The sequence below is a fragment of the Salmo salar genome, chromosome ssa19, assembly GCF_905237065.1.
Source record: "Salmo salar chromosome ssa19, Ssal_v3.1, whole genome shotgun sequence".
Classification (NCBI taxonomy): Eukaryota; Metazoa; Chordata; class Actinopteri; order Salmoniformes; family Salmonidae; genus Salmo; species Salmo salar.
The window spans coordinates 9,209,755-9,231,997 of record NC_059460.1 but is presented as its reverse complement, the minus strand read 5'-3'; the positions used below and the strand labels follow the sequence as shown (position 1 = coordinate 9,231,997).

General features: G+C 42.9%; 2 protein-coding genes across 8 annotated transcripts in view; one reads left to right on the top strand and one right to left on the bottom strand.

Annotated features, from left to right (window-relative positions):
• Positions 1-364: 364 nt before the first annotated feature.
• pex2 (peroxisomal biogenesis factor 2) lies at positions 365-19,646 on the bottom strand. Its single transcript, XM_014157164.2, has 3 exons — positions 19,559-19,646; positions 3,240-3,733; positions 365-2,969 (listed from the first exon to the last, which is right to left on the bottom strand). The coding sequence occupies exons 1-3, from the start codon at positions 19,560-19,562 to the stop codon at positions 2,484-2,486; spliced, it is 984 nt and encodes a 327-aa protein (XP_014012639.1). The 5' UTR covers positions 19,563-19,646; the 3' UTR covers positions 365-2,483.
• Positions 19,037-22,243, top strand: part of LOC106578416 (trichohyalin) — a 123,671-nt gene continuing 120,464 nt past the window's right edge. For 6 of the 7 annotated variants that reach the window (XR_006760675.1, XM_045702054.1, XM_045702053.1 and 3 more), the window contains exon 1: positions 19,166-20,774. Coding sequence is in view for 5 of the 7 variants with exons in the window: in XM_045702054.1 (XP_045558010.1) it covers positions 20,526-20,774 (249 nt within the window). In the remaining 2 variants the exon portion in view is untranslated. Of the gene's footprint in view, positions 19,120-19,165; positions 20,775-22,243 lie in introns of those variants that run through there. The other variant, XM_045702055.1, reaches the window with a different exon arrangement.

Below are 22,243 nucleotides of genomic sequence, written 5' to 3'. Positions count from 1 at the left end.
GACACCATACACCATGGTCTGCAGTTGTGATGCCGGTTGGACATACTGCTAAATTCTCTAAAACTACGTTGGGGTGGCTTATGTTAGAAAAATGAACATTCAATTCTCTGGCAACAGCTTTGGTGGACATTCCTGCAGTTAGCATTGCCAATTTCACACTCCCTCAAAACTTGACACATCTATGGCATTGTGTCGTGTTACAAAACTGCACATTTCAGCATGACCTTTTATTGTCCCCAGCTCAAGGTGCACCTGTGTAATGATAATGCTGTTTAATCAGCTTCTTGATATGCCACACCTGTCAGGTGGATGGATTATGTCGGCAAAGGAGAAATGCTCACTAACAGGGATGTCAACAAATGTGTTCACAATTTCTGGGAACTTTTATTTCAGCTCATGAAACATGGGACCAACACTTTGCATGTTACGTTTATATTTCTGTACAGTATATTTTAATTCATTAAAATCATCCAAGGACAGGTAGGCCTATTTGACGCATGAACAGACACAGGCACGTGCGCACATGCTCATAAACACCCCAACATACAGAATCAGAGGCAGCATAAAAAGCATGGTGGTTAGGCATTTTAATAATTAACATGAACATCATCAGTAAATACTGTAGAATCCCTGTGTATTGATCTCATGAGCAAAAGTCCTCAAGCCAAGAAACACCAAATATTTTCTTTGTGTCAAACAAATTTCATCAACCCCTTCAGAAGTGAACCAGTCAGGATGAGTGTATTTATGTGTATTAGCGAGTTTGTGTAAGCTAGACCAAACCAAACAGGCCTCAAAAGAAACTAAGCCGTCAGTAGTGTATGTGTCTGTGTGTATGTGTCTGTGTGTGAGAGAGAGAACCAGCCTGACCAAACCCATCTCTCCACAAGGCCCCAACTCACCTAGAGTCCTGATTGATCGCCTCCGCAATCAGCAATTAAGCTCCAGTGATCATCCAGAGGAGGGGGTCTCTGCTCTCCGCAAGCCCAGAGAAGGCCTCACTGGGCAGGGCTACGTTTGGCCCGGGGCTGGGCTCATTGGAGGAGGTTAACTCCAGCATAAATAAGCATCTTTGCAGTCATTACAGGGATTAGGCAGTGATTCGCCTGCAAGGAACCAAGAGGCTGCCAGAGGTTCACTACAGTTCACAGCCTGACTTATAGGGAGAGGCCCGCCGAGATTACTGAGTGTGTGTGAGAGAGACAGAGAGAGAGAGTGTATAAGTGTGTCTCCAATCTGAGCCCCTGGCTGCCCCTTGATCTTTTGCATGTTTTGGCAGTGTGAAAGGGGATAAGGAGAGATGGAGAGAGAGCAGAGGGAGAGATGGGAAGAGAAGGAGAGATGGAGAGAGAGCAGAGGGAGAGATGGAGAGAGAGCAGAGGGAGAGGAGAGATGGAGAGAGAGCAGAGGGAGAGGAGAGATGGAGAGAGATCAGAGGGAGAGGAGAGATGGAGAGAGAGCAGAGGGAGAGATGGAGAGAGAGCAGAGGGAGAGATGGAGAGAGAGCAGAGGAGAGATGGAGAGAGAGCAGAGGGAGAGGAGAGATGGAGAGAGAGCAGAGGGAAAGATGGAGAGCAGAGGGAGAGAAGGAGAGATGCAGAGGGAGAGAAGGCAAGATGGAGAGAGAGCTGATGGGAAGAGAGCATGGGGAAAGATGGAAAGAGATCAGAGGGAGAGAAGGAGAGAGCAGAGGGAGAGGAGAGATGGGAAGAGAAGGAGAGATGGGGAGAAGTGTGTATGTTATAACTTTCCTAAATTTCTCTCTTCACTTTAAAACAAGAAACACCCATTAAATGGGGTCATTATTTGGGTATTAATTAAATTGACTACATTTTAATGAACAGAATTTAGGCACAAATACAAACAGATGCAAATTTCGTTAGCGGTGATGAGCAACAGAAAATCATCCATTATTTATTAGTCCCGTCAGTCATGTTTTTGCATTTTTCATCAGAACAAATATTCCCATTTGAACAGAACAGAGCAGCACAAGGCCAATTTGGGGCAGAATCAACACATTTCTTCATCAAATATATGCTCTGTGTTTCTCCAACAGTCACTCAGAGCTGTGTGAACAAACAGGCCTGTCCAAAGTCTAACAGTAGGAATGGAGGGGTAACAGGAGCAGGATGGTCAGTGTGTGTGTGCTCACATACATTATACATGGGCAGAGAGGCCCTGTCTGTTCATACAACAAACTGAATCTCAGTCATCATCATCTTGTCTTTCCAGTGCATCTTCCATCGTCACCCAGAGTATCTTAAGCAAAGAAACCTTGCTCAGTTAAAGGGTCCCTCTGAGACCTTTTGTGTGTGTGTATTTCTGAATGTCTGTCCGTGTTTGTGTGTGTGCGCATGTGCAAATGTCAATTTTTCTATAGACACTGTGTATTGAAGTCCATTCACTGTGACCTTGAGTGTTACCAAAAGCTCACTTTACAAGTAAAGCCGTGTTGTGTGTTCCCGTGACTGGATGTGACGGTATCATCTAGTGTGGACGTCAGTCATCTCCATCTGCAGTTTGACAGCCTTTGCCTCCCCGACTTCCACGCCACACTTAGGACATGTCAGGTAGGCGTCGGCGATGGAGTGACTCTTGACGCAGTAGTAACAGAACACATGACCACAACCTACCATGTGAGGCATGGTAGGCCACTCCCCACACAGACCACACTCCTTCCACACTGCTGAGCCCTCTCTCACCCCCTCCTCCCCTCCCTTACCCACTCCTAGGGGGTAGAGCAGTGAATACATGGTTGTCTTGATCTTCCTCATGTTGACTAGAGGGAGGAGGAAGATGAGGAACTCAGCGAAGCCGTGCCACAGCAGCTCTCTATTCATGTACTGGAAGGCTGCATCCCGGACTGCCTGGGGCTTAGTGAACACCGCACGGATACCCAGGATCCTTTCTGTCAGAGACGGGTGGCGCCCCTTCCTCAGGAACACCAGGAAGTTGATCACGTTGGCTACCTGGGGAGATATTAGCGGCATGAGTAACAGCTAGCCCAGGGTTTCCCAAATTCGGTCCTCAGGACCCCAAGGCATGCACATTTTGGTTTTTGCCCTAGCACTACACAGCTGATTCAAATAATCAACAAATCATAAAGCTTTGATCATTTGAATCAGCTGTGTAGTGCTAGGGCAAAAACCAAAATGTGCATGCCTTGGGGTCCCGAGGACAAAGTATGGAAAACGCTGAGCTAGCCAATCAAAACTCAGAACTTTACTTTATGACCCTACCTGGGTAAGGCCGGTGATCAGAGAAAGAACTCGACGCAGTCCCAGACGCAGACCTCCATCGGCAGGGGGACTGCCGCCCAGCCCCAACCCCAGGGAGAGGAGCAAGCTATGGGATCGCTCTGTCAGCCAGCGGGGGCCGACTGTCAGCAGGGCCAGGCCCAGCCTCTGTCTCCTGCTCAGGGCCCTGTAGCGCTGGGATAGTGACAGAGTGTTGTGGTAACGGAGGTTCATCATAGACTGGCCCACCGTAGCACTGTTGGGGTAGACTGTGAACCTCCAGAGAAGGAGCTGGAGCAGGGCCTTGAGTTCAGGCTCCACGGGAGTGAGCAGGCCTGGGCGGAAGTGTTGGAAACACTGGGAGAACTGGTTCCACACCAGCTGGTCCAGAGCAGAGTCCAGCTCAAAGGCATCCAGCTGGTTGATCCTCAAGACAGGAGTCTGAGGGTCTGGACCTGAACCTCCCTCTGGTGGGGGATGGGCTCCTCCGGTAGAAGCTGGAAAAGAAGAGGAAGATGAGAATCAAAAATTGTACTTGTAGGCTACATCACATACATACAGTATGCAATGCAAGGATTTATCAAAGGTGCTTCACAGTAACATAGGCCTAATCCCAAACGAAACTTTTGGCAAGAATAAACTGTCTTGGAAGGACGAAACCTTGAGAGGGACCAGATGTAAAGGGATACTTTGACATTTTGGCAATGAAGCCCTTTATGTACTCCCCCTGAGTCAGATGAACTCGTGGACACAATTTTAATGTCTCTGCGTCCAGAATGAAGGAAGTTAGAGGTAGTTTCGCGAGCCAATGCAAAGTGCAATCTTAGTGTAATGACGAAGTCTACAGGAACAGCTGGCATTCTAGCTGTCATATAGACGTCCAGTCTTTGCGCTAACGCTAGCCAGCAACTTCCTTCAAACTGCACACAAGAGACATAAAAATGGTATTCCCGATTTCATCTGTCTGAGGAAGTACAGTAGATAAAGGTCTGCATTGCCAACATCTCAAAAGGAGAAGTTTGCTTTTTTACAACCAAATCAATTGTTTTGTAAATTGCATGTTATAGAAAGGTCCAGATTTCACTTGTTTTTGAGAAACTTAACGCAACCAGCAATTCATTTCCTCATCCTCGTTGTGTAGTACAGGGCTTCTAAAAAAGGTTCCAAAAACACCCAAATACATCCTTTTAGAAACCGAAACGCTGTCAGTAGTGACGTAGGTCTTTGGAAGTTGTACACATGAAATTGTGTAATTTTGAACTTTATCTGCAATGTTATATTCCATTTTGTGTGACTTGAGCCATTTCCCCTATCCAGCTACTCCATTCTCTGTGTAGCCTGCTGCTACAGGTAACTGCCAAAATAAAGGAAACACCAACATAAAGTGTCTTAATAAGGGGTTGGGCCACCACGTGCCGCCAGAACAGCTTCATTGCACCTTGGCATAGATTCTATATGAATTCATTACATTTTATATTCGTGTCAGATTGCCAATTGGCAACCCATCCTTTATGGGATTAATTGACACACACAAACATTACAATAATTCACTATGGTAATTACATGATCATTGTTCTTCAGGTGTTCTCTACATTGCGTATCGCATAAAGAGTGAAAAACAATTCTATACATTTAAAAAAAAATCAATACATAATAGTAAATAAGGTTATCCAAACAATACTTACATCCCTAGAGCAGTAAAATATACTTACTGTACATACATACATACATACATACATACATACATACATACATACATACATACATACATACAGCTGAAGTCGGAAGTTTACATACACTTAGGTTGGAGTCATTAAAACTTGTTTTTTAACCACTCCACAAATGTCTTGTTAACAAACTATAGTTTTGGCAAGTCAGTTAGGACATCTACTTTGTGCATGACACAAGTCATTTTTCCAACAATTGTTACAGATTATTGAACTTATAATTCACTGTATCACAATTCCAGAAGAAGTTTACATACACTAAGTTGACTGTGCCTTGAAACAGCTTGGAAAATTCCAGAAAATGATGTCAAGGCTTTAGAAGCTTCTGATAGGCTAATTGACATAATTTGAGTCAATTGGAGGTTAACCTATAGGGAGGAGGTCAGAGACCTGGCCGGGTGGTGCCAGAATAACAACCTATCCCTCAACATAACCAAGACTAAGGAGATGATTGTGGCCTATAGGAAAAGGAGGACCGAGCACGCCCCCATTCTCATCAACGGAGCTGTAGTGGAGCAGGTTGAGCGCTTCAAGTTCCTTGGTGTCCACACCACCACCAAACTATCATGGTCCAAACACACCAAGACCGTCGTGAAGATGGCACGACAAAGCCTATTCCCCCTCAGGAAACGAAAAAGATTTGGCATGGGTCCTGAGATCCTCAAAAGGTTCTACAGCTGCAACATCGAGAGCATCCTGACTGGTTGCATCACTGTCTGGTACGGCAATTGCTCGCCCTCCGACAGCAAGGCACTACAGAGGGTAGTGCGTATGGCCCAGTACATCACTGGGGCTAAGCTGCCTGCCATCGAGGACCTCTACACCAGGCGGTGTCAGAGGAAGGCCCTAAAAATTGTCAAAGACCCCAGCCACCCCAGTCATAGACTGTTCTCTCTACTACCGCATGGCAAGCGGTACTGGAGTGCCAGGTCTAGGACAAAAAGGCTTCTCAACAGTTTTTACCCGTCAAGCCATAAGACTCCTGAACAGGTAATCAAATGGCTACCCGGACTATTTGTACTGTGTGTGCCCCCCCAACCCCTCTTTTACACTGCTGCTACTCTCTGTTTATCATATATGCATAGTCACTTTAACTACCGTAATTTCCGGACTATTAAGCAAACCATGAATATAAGCCGCACCCACTGAATTTAAAACAAAGTATTATTTTAAACTTAAATAAGCCACACATGTCTATAAGCCGCAGGTGCCTACCGGTACATTGAAACAAATTAACTTTACACAGGCTTTAACGAAACACGGCTTGTAACAAAAATAAATAGGCTTTAACGAAACACGGCTTGTAACAAAAAATAAAAAATTAGCAGTAAGCTTTAGTTGTCTTTTTGCACTGAGTCAATTCTTCACACTGCTGTTTCCAACATCTTATCATCGACTCATTAAGACCAAGCTCCCGTGCAGCAGCTCTCTTTCCTTTTCCAACAGCCAGATCAATCGCCTTCAACTTGAAAGCTGCATCATATGCATTTCTCCGTGTCTTTGCCATGATGAGGGTGACAAAATGACTACAGTAATCAATGATGGGAAGTTTGAGAGCGCTCGATTTAATCTAAACAGTAAACTAAAAAGTTGTTTGACCTTAACCCGTTCGGCAATTTCATTGGTCTAATGAAAGCTTCATGCCGCCAAAAAACTGAGCACGTCACAGAATGTGGTTTTTTGGAGAAAAAAAAAATTGAAAGCGGGAAAAATCCATATATTAGCCGCGTCATTGTTTAAGCCGCGAGGTTCAAAGCCTGGGAAAAAAGTTGCGGCTTATAGTCCGGAATTTACGGTATACATTCATGTACATACTACCTCAATTGGCATGACCAACCAGTGCTCCCGCACATTGGCTAACCGGGCTATCTGAATTGTGTCCCGCCACCCACCACCCGCCAACCCCTCTTTTACGCTACTGCTACTCTCTGTTTATCATATATGCATAGTCACTTTAACCATATCTACATGTACATACTACCTCAAAATCAGCCCGACTAACCGGTGTCTGTATGTAGCCTCGCTACTGTATATAGCCTCGCTACTGTTATTTTTCACTGTTGTTTTTATTTCTTTACTTACCTATTGTTCACCTAATACCTTTTTTGCACTATTGGTTAGAGCCTGTAAGTAAGCATTTCACTGTAAGGTCTACACCTGTTGTATTTGGCGCACGTGACAAATAAACTTTGATTTGATTACCTGTGGGTGTATTTCAAGGCCTACCTTCAAACTCAGTGCCTCTTTGCTTGACATCATGGGAAAATGAAAAATCAGCCAAGACCTCAGAAAAAAGATTGTAGACCTCCACAAGTCTGGTTCATCCTTGGAAGCAATTTCCAAACGCCTGAAGGTATCACGTTATTCTGTACAAACAATAGTACGCAAGTATAAACACCATGGGACCACGCAGCCGTCATACTGCTCAGGAAGGAGCCGCGTTCTGTCTCCTAGAGATAAACGTACTTTGGTGCGAAAAGTGCAAATCAATCCCAAAACAACAGCAAAGGACCTTGTGAAGATGCTGGAGGAAACAGGTACAAAAGTATCTATATCCACAGTAAAACGAGTCCTATTTCGACATAACCTGAAATGGCGCTCAGCAAGGATGAAGCCACTGCTCCAAAACCGCCATAAAAAAGCCAGACTACGGTTTGGAACTGCACATGGGGACAAAGATCACACTTTTTGGAGAAATGTCCTCTGGTCTGATGAAACAAAAATAGAACTGTATGGCCATAATTACCATTGTTATGTTTGGAGGAAAAAGGGGGATGCTTGCAAGCCGAAGAACACCATCCCAACCGTGAAGCACGGGGGTGGCAGCATCATGTTGTGGGGGTGCTTTGCTGCAGGAGGGACTGGTGCACTTCACAAAATAGATTGCATCATGAGGCAGGAAAATGATGTGGATATATTGAAGCAACATCTCAAGACATCAGTCAGGAAGTTAAAGCTTGGTCGCAAATGGGTCTTTCAAATGGACAATGACCCCAAGCATACTTCCAAATTGTGGCAAAATGGCTTAAGGACAACAAAGTCAAGGTATTGGAGTGGCCATCACAAAGCCCTGACCTCAATCCTATAGAAAATTTGTGGGCAGAACTGAAAAAGCGTGTGCAAGCAAGGAGACCTAAAAACCTGACTCAGTTACACCAGCTCTGTCAGGAGGAATGGGACAAAATTCACCCAGCTTATTGTGGGAAGCTTGTGGAAGGCTACCTGAAACGTGTTAAACAATTTAAAGTCAATGCTACCAAATACTAATTGAGTGTATGTAAACTTCTGACCCACTGGGAATGTGATGAAAGAAATAAAAGCTGAAATAAATCACTCTCTATTATTCTGACATTTCACATTCTTAAAAAAAAAGTGGGGATCCTAACTGACCTAAGACAGAGAAGTTTTACTGGGATTAAATGTCAGGAATTGTGAAAAGTTGAGTTTAAATGTATTTGGCTAAGGTGTATGTAAACTTCTGACTTCACAACATTTTGTTTGTTTTTTAAGTAACTCTCATGCTAGAAAAGGTTGGAGACAACTGTACATACATAGATACATACACTACAGTTCAAAAGTTTGGGGTCACTTAGAAATGCCCTTGTTTTTGAAAGAAAAGCAAATTTTTTGTCCAATAAAAGAACATCAAATTGATCAGAAATACAGTGTAGACATTGTTAATGTTGTAAATGACTATTGTAGCTGGAAACGGCAGATTTTTTAGGGAATATCTACATAGGCGTAGGGGCCCATTATCAGCAACCATCACTCCTGTGTTCCAATGGTACATTGTGTTAGCTGATCCAAGTTTATCATTTTAAAAAGCTACCGTAAATTCCGGACTATAAGCCGCAACTTTTTTCCCAGGCATTGAACCTCGCGGCTTAAACAATGACGCGGCTAATATATGGATTTTTCCCACTTTCCATTTTTTTTTCTCCAAAAAAACACATTCTGTGATGTGCTCAGTTTTTTGGCGGCATGAAGCTTTCATTAGACCAATGAAATTGCCGAACGGGTTAAGGTCAAACAGTGACGAGAGCGACAATGAAAACGATCCAATATCGGATGAAGCAATTCTGAGGCTATTCAACTCTGACACCGAAGGAGATGACTTCAGTGGTTTCAGTGCACAGGAGGAGGAAGATAGTGACCAATTACTTTCTTGGTAGGCTACTGTTTACTGCTAATTATAATTTTTTTGTTACAAGCCGTGTTTCGTTAAAGCCTATTTATTTTTGTTACAAGCTGTGTTTCGTTAAAGCCTGTGTAAAGTTAATTTGTTTCAATGTACTGGTAGGCACCTGCGGCTTATACATTTACATTTAAGTCATTTAGCAGACGCTCTTATCCAGAGCGACTTACAAATTGGTGCATTCACCTTATGATATCCAGTGGAACAACCACTTTACAATAGTGCATCTAAATCTTTTAAGGGGGGGGGGTTAGAAGGATTACTTTATCCTATCCTAGGTATTCCTTAAAGAGGTGGGGTTTCAGGTGTCTCCGGAAGGTGGTGATTGACTCCGCTGTCCTGGCGTCGTGAGGGAGCTTGTTCCACCATTGGGGTGCCAGAGCAGCGAACAGTTTTGACTGGGCTGAGCGGGAACTGTGCTTCCTCAGAGGTAGGGGGGCCAGCAGTCCAGAGGTGGATGAACGCAGTGCCCTTGTTTGGGTGTAGGGCCTGATCAGATCTTATAGACATGTGCGGCTTATTTATGAACAAAATAATACTTTTTTTTAAATGCAGTGGGTGTGGCTGATATTCAGGTGCGCTCAATAGTCCGGAAATTACGGTAATTGATCATTAGAAAATCCTTTTGCAATTATGTTAGGCCATCTGAAAACTGTTGTTCTGATTAAAGAAGCAATAAAACTGGCCTTCTTTAGACTAGTTGAGTATTTGGAGCATCAGCATTTGTGGGTTCGATTACAGGCTCAAAATGGCTAGAAACAAAGGCCTTTCTTCTGAAACTCATCAGTCTATTCTTGTTATGAGAAATTAAGGCTATTCCATGCGAGAAACTGGCAAGAAACTGAAGATCTGGTACAACACTGTGCACTACTCCCTTCACAGAACAGTGCAACCTGTCTCTAACCAGAATAGGAGTGGGAGGCCCCGGTGCACAACTGAGCAAGAGGACAAGTATATTAGAGTGTCTAGTTTGAGAAAGAGACGCCTCACAAGTCCTCAACTGGCAGCTTCATTAAATAGTACCCGCAAAACACCAGTCTGAAAGTTAACAGTGAAGAGGATACTCCGGGATGCTGGCCTTCTAGGCAGAGTTGCAAAGAAAAAGCCATATCTCAGACTGGCCAATAAAAAGAAAAGATTAAGATGGGCAAAAGAACACAGACACTGGACAGAGGAAATTTCTAAGGAAATTTGCATGCCTCAGCTCGAGTCGCAACAAAATCATTGCACATTGCAGATAAAGTTTGGAATGACAATTTCATGTGTACAACATGTAAAGACCTACATCACTATACTGACAGCGTTTCAGTTTCTAAAAGGACGTATTTGGGTGTTTTTGGAGCCTTTGCTCATGTTTTTTCAAAGCCCCTTTACTGCCACAACGAGGAAAACAAGTGAAATTGCAAATTGTTTTTGTCTAGACCCTTCTATAACATGCCATTTACATTAAAAATGTAGATTTGGTTGTAAAAAAGTTAAATTCTCCTTTAAGATGAGAAGTCCATCCTATTATGCATTTTTAAAGTGGATCTGAAATCACTTTTCACATGTAAAACCCATCCTAAATGTGGCCTTTGAGCGTTGCAATGCGGAGGCACATGGGGTCTTAAGATGCACATGGACACACACACACACACGGTCTTAGCCGAGATAGGGGTGTGCGGAAGAATCACATCAACAGGGATTAGCCTAATGGCGCAGTCTTGGCTACACCGTAACCATCTGCCAATATGGAACTACTTCACTCCCCGGTGGACTCTATATGAGATCCCACCACTGTGACGTCTGGATGACTCCTCACTGAGTGTCTGTGTGAGTCCATGTTTCTATCTCCCACTACCCCCCCCACCCATATGAAATGGTTTAGAAATGAAAGGCTGAAGGAGAGAAAAAGAGAGAGAGAGAGACCTTTGTGCTGTGGTGAACAGGATTTGTTACGTGGCTTTAAGAGATTTCAGCTCTGGAATGGAAATATGGCAGCTTCGACTAAAGGGGACAGTTGTGACACTTAGACTGAGTTACATTCTAATAGCAGCACTGCGGTGCTAAGAGTTTATTTTGGTCCATAAGAACATCTTTCATTCATGATGTTTCAATAGACTTCAGATGATACAGTACCACCCAGTTACATTTAGAAATGAATGAAATTGGTGACATTTTAAAGGTAATAAGTCATTCAAGTTTAATTTAATTCATGACACTATTTACGAGTGCGGCATACAATGTCTATTATACGAATTTAGAATTAAATTTATAAAGTAGCCTAAAACTTACAAGAAAATAAGTAGGTGAATATCAAATAATTACATAAAGATTCTAATATATATAACCTAATTTGTTATGTCACATCATTTAGGTGACATAGTTAAGCATAATTGGTCCTTGGTAAATAATAATGCATTTAATTTGTATAGTGCTTTTCATTAGAATTATCTCAAAGCTCTACTGAGAAACAAATGAAGTAGTAGCCTCACGTTTGTATGCACTGCCTCAGTGTGGGCGTATGCGCATGCCTGCATGTGTGTGTCAATCAGGTAGGCAGGCAGGGGCATACGTAGATAATCCACCGGTCCACAGCGCCATATAGCCACACAGTGCCAAGTGTGAGAAATATCCCCCTCTCTCCATCCCTTCCTCCTTCCCTCCCTCTCGGGAGAATCCCCTGGCTTGGTACTCCCTTCAACGCTGTTATTGAGCAGTTGACAAGTTATGAATGAAAATGTTTTATTTGGGAACACAGTATTGACAGCCGGCTATCAATAGTACTGTGGCTATTGTCAGGGGCCTGTCAATATTAATGTAATTATGATGTAAGAGGATGAGAGAGATGTTAGAGTCAGGCCACTGTAACGTCTTCTAGACACACACACACACACACACACACACACATCAATAGCAGGATTACTATTGACAGCAACCCTCAGACTCTCAGCTATATGCCAAATACATAACAGCCCCACACTTCAGTCAATACTCTCTGCCTATAAAAATGAAGTAGTGAAATTTACAGGGCTTTCACCACAGAACTGGAAATCTATGGCTCTTATGTAATGGTCAGAAGTCACCGATCAATGGGCAGTGGTTAGGCTTATTGTAAATAAAGGACATACACTTACAGAGGCACGAAAGAGCAAACACACACACAAAGATTATGTTCAAGCATTGAACAGGAGCCATCGACTTCATAATGGATCAACACAGGGAGAATGCCCTCTCCTGGAGCTGGTGAGTGAGTAGAGTGAGAGTGAGAGAGGACTGACTGACTGAGCGTGGGTTATTGCCTAAAGTTATCTACTATAGGCCTAGTTCTGAAATCAATACAAAACAAGTAAAAAGCTAGAAGCCTACACATTTCATGGGGTAAATGTAATGATTTTTAAATTCTATATTTACGATTGCTTCAAACAGCATTTTGGGGATATTTCGAGATTTAGGGAAGTCTGAGGCCAAATGAATCATTACTAGGACAATGTCAATACACAACATATGGATATACTGCCACAACAACAACACTAGCACAAAGGGTTTATACAGAGGAAAAACCACTACTGCACCATGAGAAATAATAGGATAAAAACACAAGCGCTCCGTGGCATCCAAGCTGTAGTCTGCTGCTCAAATCAGGGCTTATGACAACTGGCGCAAAGTGACGAATGAGTGACAGATAAGATTGCGGCATATCAACTGTCACCCCCACCCCTAGGCATCATCCTGTCGGCTACGATCTACTGATGGAAAAAGGGATAGGAAATAAAAGAACAGAAGAAAAAAAAAACGAGTGAAAACAGATAAGCACAAACTGCTCAACGACAACACCCTGACCTTGAGTGTGTCTGGCTGTCACAACTGGACAGGACAGCACATTCCTGAAGCGAACATTGCAGCTCAGCTCGAAGCAAGGCTATAAGGAATCAAGGGAATTTGGGAGGGTGGCTAGACTGTTATCTTGACCTTGGGTTTAGACATAGTGCCAGGAATGGTACCTTTAGGACAAGAGATAGAGAGGGGACGGGGTGGGTGTCTATATCCCCAAAGGACAGGACACATAATAGTGATATTATCCCCATCTTTTTCTGATCACTGAGGCATAATTATATACATGCCTCCTTCAGATATAAAATGTCTAATATATGTATGCCTGGCTTTGTATATAAGCAATTTATTATGCATCAAACTCCTGGCTTAGACTCTCGTACACAAATACCAAGGCAGTTAGCTTTGCTTGTTAGCCTACATTCTCTGAACTAAAACATAAACTGTTACAATTGGCTCTCCTACTGTGTGGAATATGCCTTTGGCTCTCACCCTATATTTCTCCTCTCATGTAAATGAATTTGTGTAAAAGGTCTGGAGAATGTAACCTTCCATTCTAAGCACTCAAACCTCTTTTATTCCTCTCTTTATTGCTCTTCTCTCTCTGGCCAGAGTGCTAGGCCTACTAATGTTTTCTCAATGAAAATTAATGAGAATGTCAGTTTTGGAACTTTTAAAAAGTGATGTCATGGCCATTACAGGTATGCTAAGATTAGCCAGGCGGTAAGAGGACTAATTGTTATGAGTCTGTTTCATAAAAAATGGATGCGTGTAAATGCAGAGAGTGGTCCTAGACCCTGGCTCCCTCTCTCTCTTGGTGTGTGTGTGTGTGTGTGTGTGTGTGTGTGTTGCACTCAAATGCTTTATCAGGACTCCCCTACTCACCTAAGACTAGGGTTGCAAACTGACTAGGGTTGGAACTTTCAATACATTTCTTGGTTTTCCAGAAATCCTGGTTGGAGGATCCCAGATATCCTGCTTATTCCCTCCTGATTCCGGGAAACCTCTAACTCGGATTTTGGGAAAACCAGGGAATTTATTGAAAGTTGAATGAATTTTGTAACCCTCTACCTAACACCATAGAGAGCCAGCGGCAAGGGGGGCCTAGTTAATGCCTGAAAAAATATATCCCTTCTGCCTGACACAAAGATTTGTGCTCTGCTTAATCTGGTTTGCTCAGAACGTAAATTATTTAGGAGAATTAATTGATTTTGTAAGTACAAAGGTGGAAGATACAAAGCTTGTATGAGTAATAAGTACAGCAGGGTTTGCAGGAAAACAACTTAAAAACTCATGAAACATTTAGGAGGCCAAAGAAGCGCATTGAATGGTGAAGCAAGAACAGTTAATGAATGAGACATTTTTTGTTGTGTCTGATGAAGTAATGCGCAACTGCTGTGGCCTAACCTCATGCAAATAAAATGTGTAGCATTAAGAATATTTGATCAACTAATGCATGACAGAAGACAAACGGTGATGTGCAAACTTTTGTTCTCATGTTTTATCAGTTGTACACAGCAATTAAAACGATTGAGCAAATGGAATGTTTAACGTGCTAGAGTGCCAGACAGACCCTGGCTTGTGAAGACCCAAGTAATGTTTTTTTTCTCTCTAAAGCGGACAAAGAATGCTGTTAAAAGATGTGCTCATGTCTGGAGCAGTCACTCATCACAGTAAAAACACTTCACAGAAACGTGCTGGCGTGATGAGTAGCCTAAACTCGTCTGAGGCCTGAAGGCTTGCGTTAGCTCCTCAAGCAAATGCCTAGGCTTTAGCTCAGCAGGCTAACAGAGTGTTGAGGCTTTTAGGTTAGACGAACCAAGTTCAAACACAGTCTGTCAGACGACTACCCCTGCCGGCATTTGAACTGTGGATTCATTACAAACATTCCTACTGAACAACCCTTTTAGAGGACAGGGCCGGAGAGTAGAGAGCTTTTTCAAATGAGTGCAGCAGACAAAGCTGTGTCCATGTTAATGCCTGTTAGAGAAATCTATAGCTGACCTCTTGACCTCTAGCTGAGATCACACCCCAGTTTAACTTCACAGATTCCCTTAAAAACCCACTCAATATGCTAAGTGTTCTCTCTCTCTCTCTCATCCAGTGTAATCATCTGCTCTAGATTCTCTTGATAACAACACTCATTCTTAGTTCTTAATTCGTAAAGTCTACACATATCAGCCATTTAACAAAAAACGCAAAGCTCCTCCATTTTGATAATAAGGCAAGAGCATTATGTGATAATCAGTCAGAGGATTAGGTTGGCACGAGGCAAAATGGCCAGCTACAGAGTAATTGTAAAAGAGAGATAGAATGAAAAAAAAAACGAATAGAATAGAGGACGATGATTGAAGGGAGAGGGATGGAGTGAGTGGCCTCTTGAAAATCAATAAAATCACCTACTGTACAGAAATAATGACATCTCTTTCTCTCTCTCTGCTTTTAGACTGGCCTGGAGTGAGTTAAGCTTAAGGCTGAAATGGCAGTATAGCCTACTGCAATAATCAAATGTATAGTACACTAATTAATACCTATGGGGATAATTCCTGTTATAATATAGCCTATATACAGTATTCACTATATATACAGTACCAGTCAAAAGTTTGGACACACCTACTCATTCAAGGGTTTATCTTAATTTTTACTATTTTCTACATTGTAGAATAATAGTGATGATAACAAAACTATCAAATAACACATGGAATCATGTAGTAACCAAAAATATGTTATATTTCAAATTCTTCAAAGTAGCCACCCTTTGCCTTGATGACAGCTTTGCACACTCTTGGCATTCTCTCAACCAGCTTCACCTGGAATGATTTTCAACAGTCTTGAAGGAGTTCCCACATATGCTGAGCACTTGTTGGCTGCTTTTCCTTCACACTGCGGTCCAACTCATCCCAAACCATCACAATTGGGTTGAGGTCAGGTGATTGTGGAGGCCAGGTCATCTGATGCAGCAATCCATCACTCTCCTTCTTGGTCAAAATGCCCTTACACAGCCTGGAGGTGTGTTTTGGGTCAATGTCCTACTGAAAAACAAATGATAGTCCCACTAAGCGCAAACCAGATGGGATGGCATATCGCTGCAAAATGCTGTGGTATCCATGCTGGTTAAGTGTGCCTTGAATTCTAAATAAATCACTCACAGTGTCACTTGCAAAGCACCCTCACACCATCACACATCCTCCTCCATGCTTCCCGGTGGGAACCACACATGCGGAGATCATCGGTTCACCTACTTTGCATCTCACAAAGACAAGGCGGTTGGAACCAAAAATCACAAATTTGGACTCATCAGACCAGAGGACAGATTCCAACCGGTCTAATGTCCATTGCTCGTGTTTCTTTGCCCAAGCAAGTCTCTTATTATTGGTGTCCTTTAGTAGTGGTTTCTTTGCAGCAATTCGACCATGAAGGCCTGATTCACACAGTCTCCTCTGAACAGTTGAAGTTGAGATGTGTCTGTTACTTGAACTCTGTGAAGCATTTATTTGGGCTGCAATTTCTGAGGCTGGTAACTCTAATGAACTTATCCTCTGCAGCAGAGGTAACTTTGGGTCTTCCTTTCCTGTGGCGGTCCTCATGTGAGCCAGTTTCATCATAGCGCTTGATGGTTTTTGCAAGTGCACTTGAAGAAACGTTCTAAGTTCTTGAAATTTTCCAGATTGATTGACTTTCATGTCTTAAACTTATGATGGACTGTCGTTTTTTTTTTTTTGCTTATTTGAGCTGTTCTTGCCATAATACTGTAGTATAAATTGAATCTATGATCGTATGCTATCCATTTGTTTTTTGTACGTGTGTGTCTTGACACTATATAAACGAGTCACCCTGCAGTGTTTGTGATTATACCCTGATGAAGACAGCTTGCCTGTTGAAACTTTGGACATAAACTTTTTGCATCTGAGCTCTTAGAGTGTATGGCTCTCCTTTATTTTCAAGCTTGCCATAATACTGACAATTAATAGGCACACCTGTTAATTGAAATGCATTCCAGGTGACTATCTCATGAAGCTGGTTGAGAGAATGCCAAGCATGTGCAAAGATGTCATCAAGGCAAAGGGTGGCCACCTCATGAAGAATCTCGAATATAAAATAACACTTTTTTTGCTTACTACATGATTCCATGTTATTTCATAGTTTTGATGTTGTCACTATTATTCTGCAATGTAGAAAATAGTAGAAATAAAGAAAAACCCTGGAATGAGTAGGTGTGTCCAAACCTTCGACTGGTACTGTATATATATAATTTTTTGTAAATAAATTACAGTCGGTGGTTGGATTAATCCTGATATTCAAGTGGTGTTCTTATGATATTCAAGTAATAGGTATTAAGGTCACGATTAGTGATGGGGAAAAATTGATACAGTTACATATTGTTATTTTTGACGATATATCGTATGATATCTTTTTGACAATATCGTAATATTATTTTGCCGCTAGTTGGCTATACCTGCACCAAAACTCCAGTATTTTTCCTTCATAGCGTGTTCTCCATCTTCTTTTGTGAACCATCAGATCCTCCTCTCCACCCTCTCCGAGCTGGGCATCTCCGGCGCGGCCCACGCTTGGATTGCGTCCTACCTGACAGGTCGCTCCTACCAGGTGGCATGGCGAGAATCTGTCTCCGCACCACGTGCTCTCACCACTGGTGTCCCCCAGGGCTCTGTTCTAGGCCCTCTCCTATTCTCGCTATACACCAAGTCACTTGGCTCTGTCATATCCTCACATGGTCTCTCATATCATTGCTATGCAGATGACACACAATTAATCTTCTCCTTTCCCCCTTCTGACAACCAGGTGGCGAATCGCATCTCTGCATGTCTGGCAGACATATCAGTGTGGATGACGGATCACCACCTCAAGCTGAACCTCGGCAAGACGGAGCTGCTCTTCCTCCCGGGGAAGGACTGCCCGTTCCATGATCTCGCCATCACGGTTGACAACTCCCTTGTGTCCTCCTCCCAGAGTGCTAAGAGCCTCGGCGTGACCCTGGACAACACCCTGTCGTTCTCCACTAACATCAAGGCGGTGACCCGATCCTGTAGGTTCATGCTCTACAACATTCGCAGAATACGACCCTGCCTCACACAGGAAGCGGCGCAGGTCCTAATCCAGGCACTTGTCATCTCCCGTCTGGATTACTGCAACTCGTTGTTGGCTGGGCTCCCTGCCTGTGCCATTAAACCCCTACAACTCATCCAGAACGCCGCAGCCCGTCTGGTGTTCAACCTTCCCAAGTTCTCTCACGTCACCCCGCTCCTCCGCTCTCTCCACTGGCTTCCAGTCGAAGCTCGCATCCGCTACAAGACCATGGTGCTTGCCTATGGAGCTGTGAGGGGAACGGCACCTCCGTACCTTCAGGCTCTGATCAGGCCCTACACCCAAACAAGGGCACTGCGTTCATCCACCTCTGGCCTACTCGCCTCCCTACCTCTGAGGAAGCACAGTTCCCGCTCAGCCCAGTCAAAACTGTTCGCTGCTCTGCCACCCCAATGGTGGAACAAGCTCCCTCACGACGCCAGGACAGCGGAGTCAATCACCACCTTCCGGAGACACCTGAAACCCCACCTCTTTAAGGAATACCTGGGATAGGATAAAGTAATCCTTCTAACCCCCCCTTAAAAGATTTAGATGCACTATTGTAAAGTGGTTGTTCCACTGGATATTATAAGGTGAATGCACCAATTTGTAAGTCGCTCTGGATAAGAGCGTCTGCTAAATGACTTAAATGTAAATGTAAATAGGGAGCCAATTTGTTTTCAGCACTTTTATTTCCACAACTGATCAAAACTCGTTTTCTCATGGCTCTCTCTTGTCCCTCTGCAGCAGGCATATGGTGAACAATATGCTTTGAAAATCCAATCACAATACATATCCTATCGACACCTAAGTATCTTGATAATATCTGGATCTTGATGTCCCTAGCAATTCCCAGCCCTTGTCATGATACAACTGCAGCTTGCTGTCAAGGTGAAACACGTCATTGGAATTTCTAGCAAACAAACGTAACACACGTTTGTATTAATTACGTCGATTGTTGCAGAACCTTTCCTCCGTTGCAAAACGTTTTGCAACAGAAACCGTTTACGCCAAAAGAGAGATGGTTTGCATCGAAACGAGAGTTTCTATTGGACTAATTTAGGTAGGTCCCTCCCTTTTCCCATATTTGCTTCCGTTTGGTTCTTAAATGGTTCCCATTGCAAGACCTAATTTATACACACCAGGGATGTAATCGTTAGTCCAAAGAGTAGCGTTTTGCAACGAAAACAATAGTTTATATTGGACAGATTCAGGTAGGTCCCCCGTTTCGTTCCTAGTGAATACACCCCAGATGGACCGTCATATTGTCATTTTGATAAGCGACACAGTTCATCGATACTGAACTGTACATAATGCAAATCAAAGCACATGAGTATACATGTGAGTATACGTTCCAACGAAGTAGCATATGCATTGGCCACTGTTTGCAATATGTCTGGCGCAAATATATCGATTGCCGTTTAAATGTAATTGGAATATGCAGCTAATATAACTTGGCAATGCATTGTATTTCATATGACAAAAAGGGGACCGATATTTACCCATTGTTTTGCTTGAAATCGACCGTTTGTCACCTAGACGTGAAAGCACTCTTCATTTCCGGGTTGTCAACGCTAACCACTCCTCTAAAAGCGAACGGGCCAATCGACAAATGAGTGCCCAGCAGCAAGCAAGTTTAGCCAATTGCGTTAGGTCGCTGATTTCTGAGGGTGCACACCGTCATATCTATTGGGTGAAATAACAGTGTGCAATCACTGCAGCAATATTTGTGTGTCCTGTTGCCACAAGGAAAGGGAACCAGTGAAGAACAAATCCCATTTGTAAATACAACCGAAATGTATGTTTATATTTGAACCCTTTTGTACTATTTGCACACTATATAACACTGTATATAGACATACTATGACATTTGATGTTTCACTAGCCAATAAAGCCCCTTTAATTGAAATTGAACAAACGTGTAACGCAACAGCGAGGTAAATATTAAAATCACGGCGGGTAACAACCGCATGAAGTCCATGAGGGAAGATACCTCAACTTAGCTCAATCGACGATGACGTTATAGTATCTCGATCAATCAACACTGCACATTTGCAGACGGAAAGCTGCTTGAGCCAATCGTATCCCTTCAAAGGGCGGTCTACTAGCTATTGCAAGCTCTTCTCGCACACGTCAAAACTGGAAACTGATGGTTGTAGTTACCGACCTAACAACCAACTTTTCTCCAATCACTTTTACTTTTTAACGATACACATGGAAAGTATAATATTTTTTGAAAAACCATGTCTATAAGCCAGTGTTGACAGTAGTGTTTTGTTTGTCATTATACAGCATAGTTATCGAGACAACAGACCGAAACAAGAAGAGAGCAACTCTGACTGATGATAAACAAAGCATGATAGCTAGCAAGCTAACGTTAGATAACGAATACCTGTGAGGTCATTTGAGTAATGTTTTAGCAAGTTAACCAAAAAGACAGTTCAGTTTTTAGTGGGACGAACTAGCAAAATGGATTATAAGAGCAAAAAGTCCACTCTGTCCGGGGAAAAATCACAGGGGTCTGGTCACAAAAGTGACAAGCCACAGCAGAACAACTCGACGTCAAGAGTTGATGCTGATCATGGTGGTGGGATCATTCACTGTCCTGTTACCAAGAACATGAAACACCTCCTGGATGAGTTTAAGGGGCTGTATGAGGAGAGGTTGAGACGCCTAGAGTTTGACACAAGAGGGGGCACACATGAGGACATTTTACAGGTAGGTGAACCTGGTGAAGTGTCACTTAATTCCACAGCAGGTCATTTTCTATCATCATGTCTTCATTATGGTCATAGCTAAATGGGATACCGTTTATGTCAAATTGACGTAAAAAATTTCTTGCATTTTAGCTAACCCTAACAATTTTCTCACCTTAACCTAATTCCATAAATAACCTAAACCGTAACCCCACCCTCAGGCATGGTTGCTGCCAGTTTAAGACTGTGTGACCCACTCTCAACTGCTACAATATATGGTGTTATATCAATTCACATAACATTCGAGCAAGCTGGCAACAAAGCCAGGTAGCCACTTGGACAAGGCCACTCAAGTTACTGTATTAACGTTAGCTCTCTGTCCTCTGCATATGCCTACTCCTTCTCTGTAACCAATTGTGACAAATAAAAAAGAACAAAACAATATCTACAGTCAGTGAGCACAATCATGATGATTATTGCTAGACAAATAACAGAGGGAAGCACAGAGCTGGTTTTATGAAGCCACAGCACTTGTAACAGGTGGTAAATTACATTAGTCGTCCATCTGAGCAGCTGAAACAGAGACGTGGACCGGCAGCCTTGTTTAAAAGCATTCTAATCATCAGGGCTTGTCATGTGAGATCATTTAGACACAGCCTGTAAGTCAGGGGGCTGTACATCAAAGGAAATGTAACAAGGTTTCAAAGATGGACTTTGGTCAATTGGTCCAGTACTGGAGATATCTAACAAGGTTAGCCATAACCCAAGGATGACGTGGACAGTCACTCTTCAACCTCCTGCTCTCCAAATGTAAGCCTAGGCCGTATATGTGACTGACTAGATTTCAACCTGGGTCATCTACGTGCTGCAAGACTGTGTTAGCTGCTGAGCTAAAGCCTATGCATCATGTGAGCGTGGTGACACTGATTTTGATGTCGCAGGCAGGGAAACCTCATCACAAAACCATGAGGCCATCTCACGTCCGCTACACAGGCATAACATATTTATAACGTAGTCTATTTATAACAACATTGTAAGATACTTGAGAAGAATTAGATTGAGAGAATGACGTGAGGCTGAGACCTAGACCCAGGCCTGGCCTACATATAAACAGTAGTAAGTACACCAGCATCTCTCTAGAGTCTAGATTGTCTGTCAATTCAAAGCTACTGTGCACCTTTAGAAAATACATTACTACCAACATAACACACAAAAGCAGTTGTTTACGTCAAGAGGTCTTCTTGTCTTCAACTTTTGTGTATGTTCTGTTGTTGAAAATGCCTTTTATGATGAAACATCATTCATGTATGAACAGTATGTTGCTATATTGGGAGTGCAATTTAAAACCATTCATAAACACATGCAATGCAACATGTCTGCTACTTATCTGTGCTTTACAAAGACACACAACATCGTGTCTAGGCTACTTATCTGTTGTTCACAGAGACACACAGCATCACATATAGTTATCACATCTGTTATTCTGTTGTT

What these genes read in the sequence shown, in the direction of transcription:
- pex2 (XM_014157164.2), bottom strand. An exon ending in TGATCACCGGCCTTACCCAG is followed by an intron (nt 2,970 to 3,239) that starts GTAGGGTCATAA and finishes ATATCTCCCCAG; the next exon opens with GTAGCCAACGTGATCAACTT.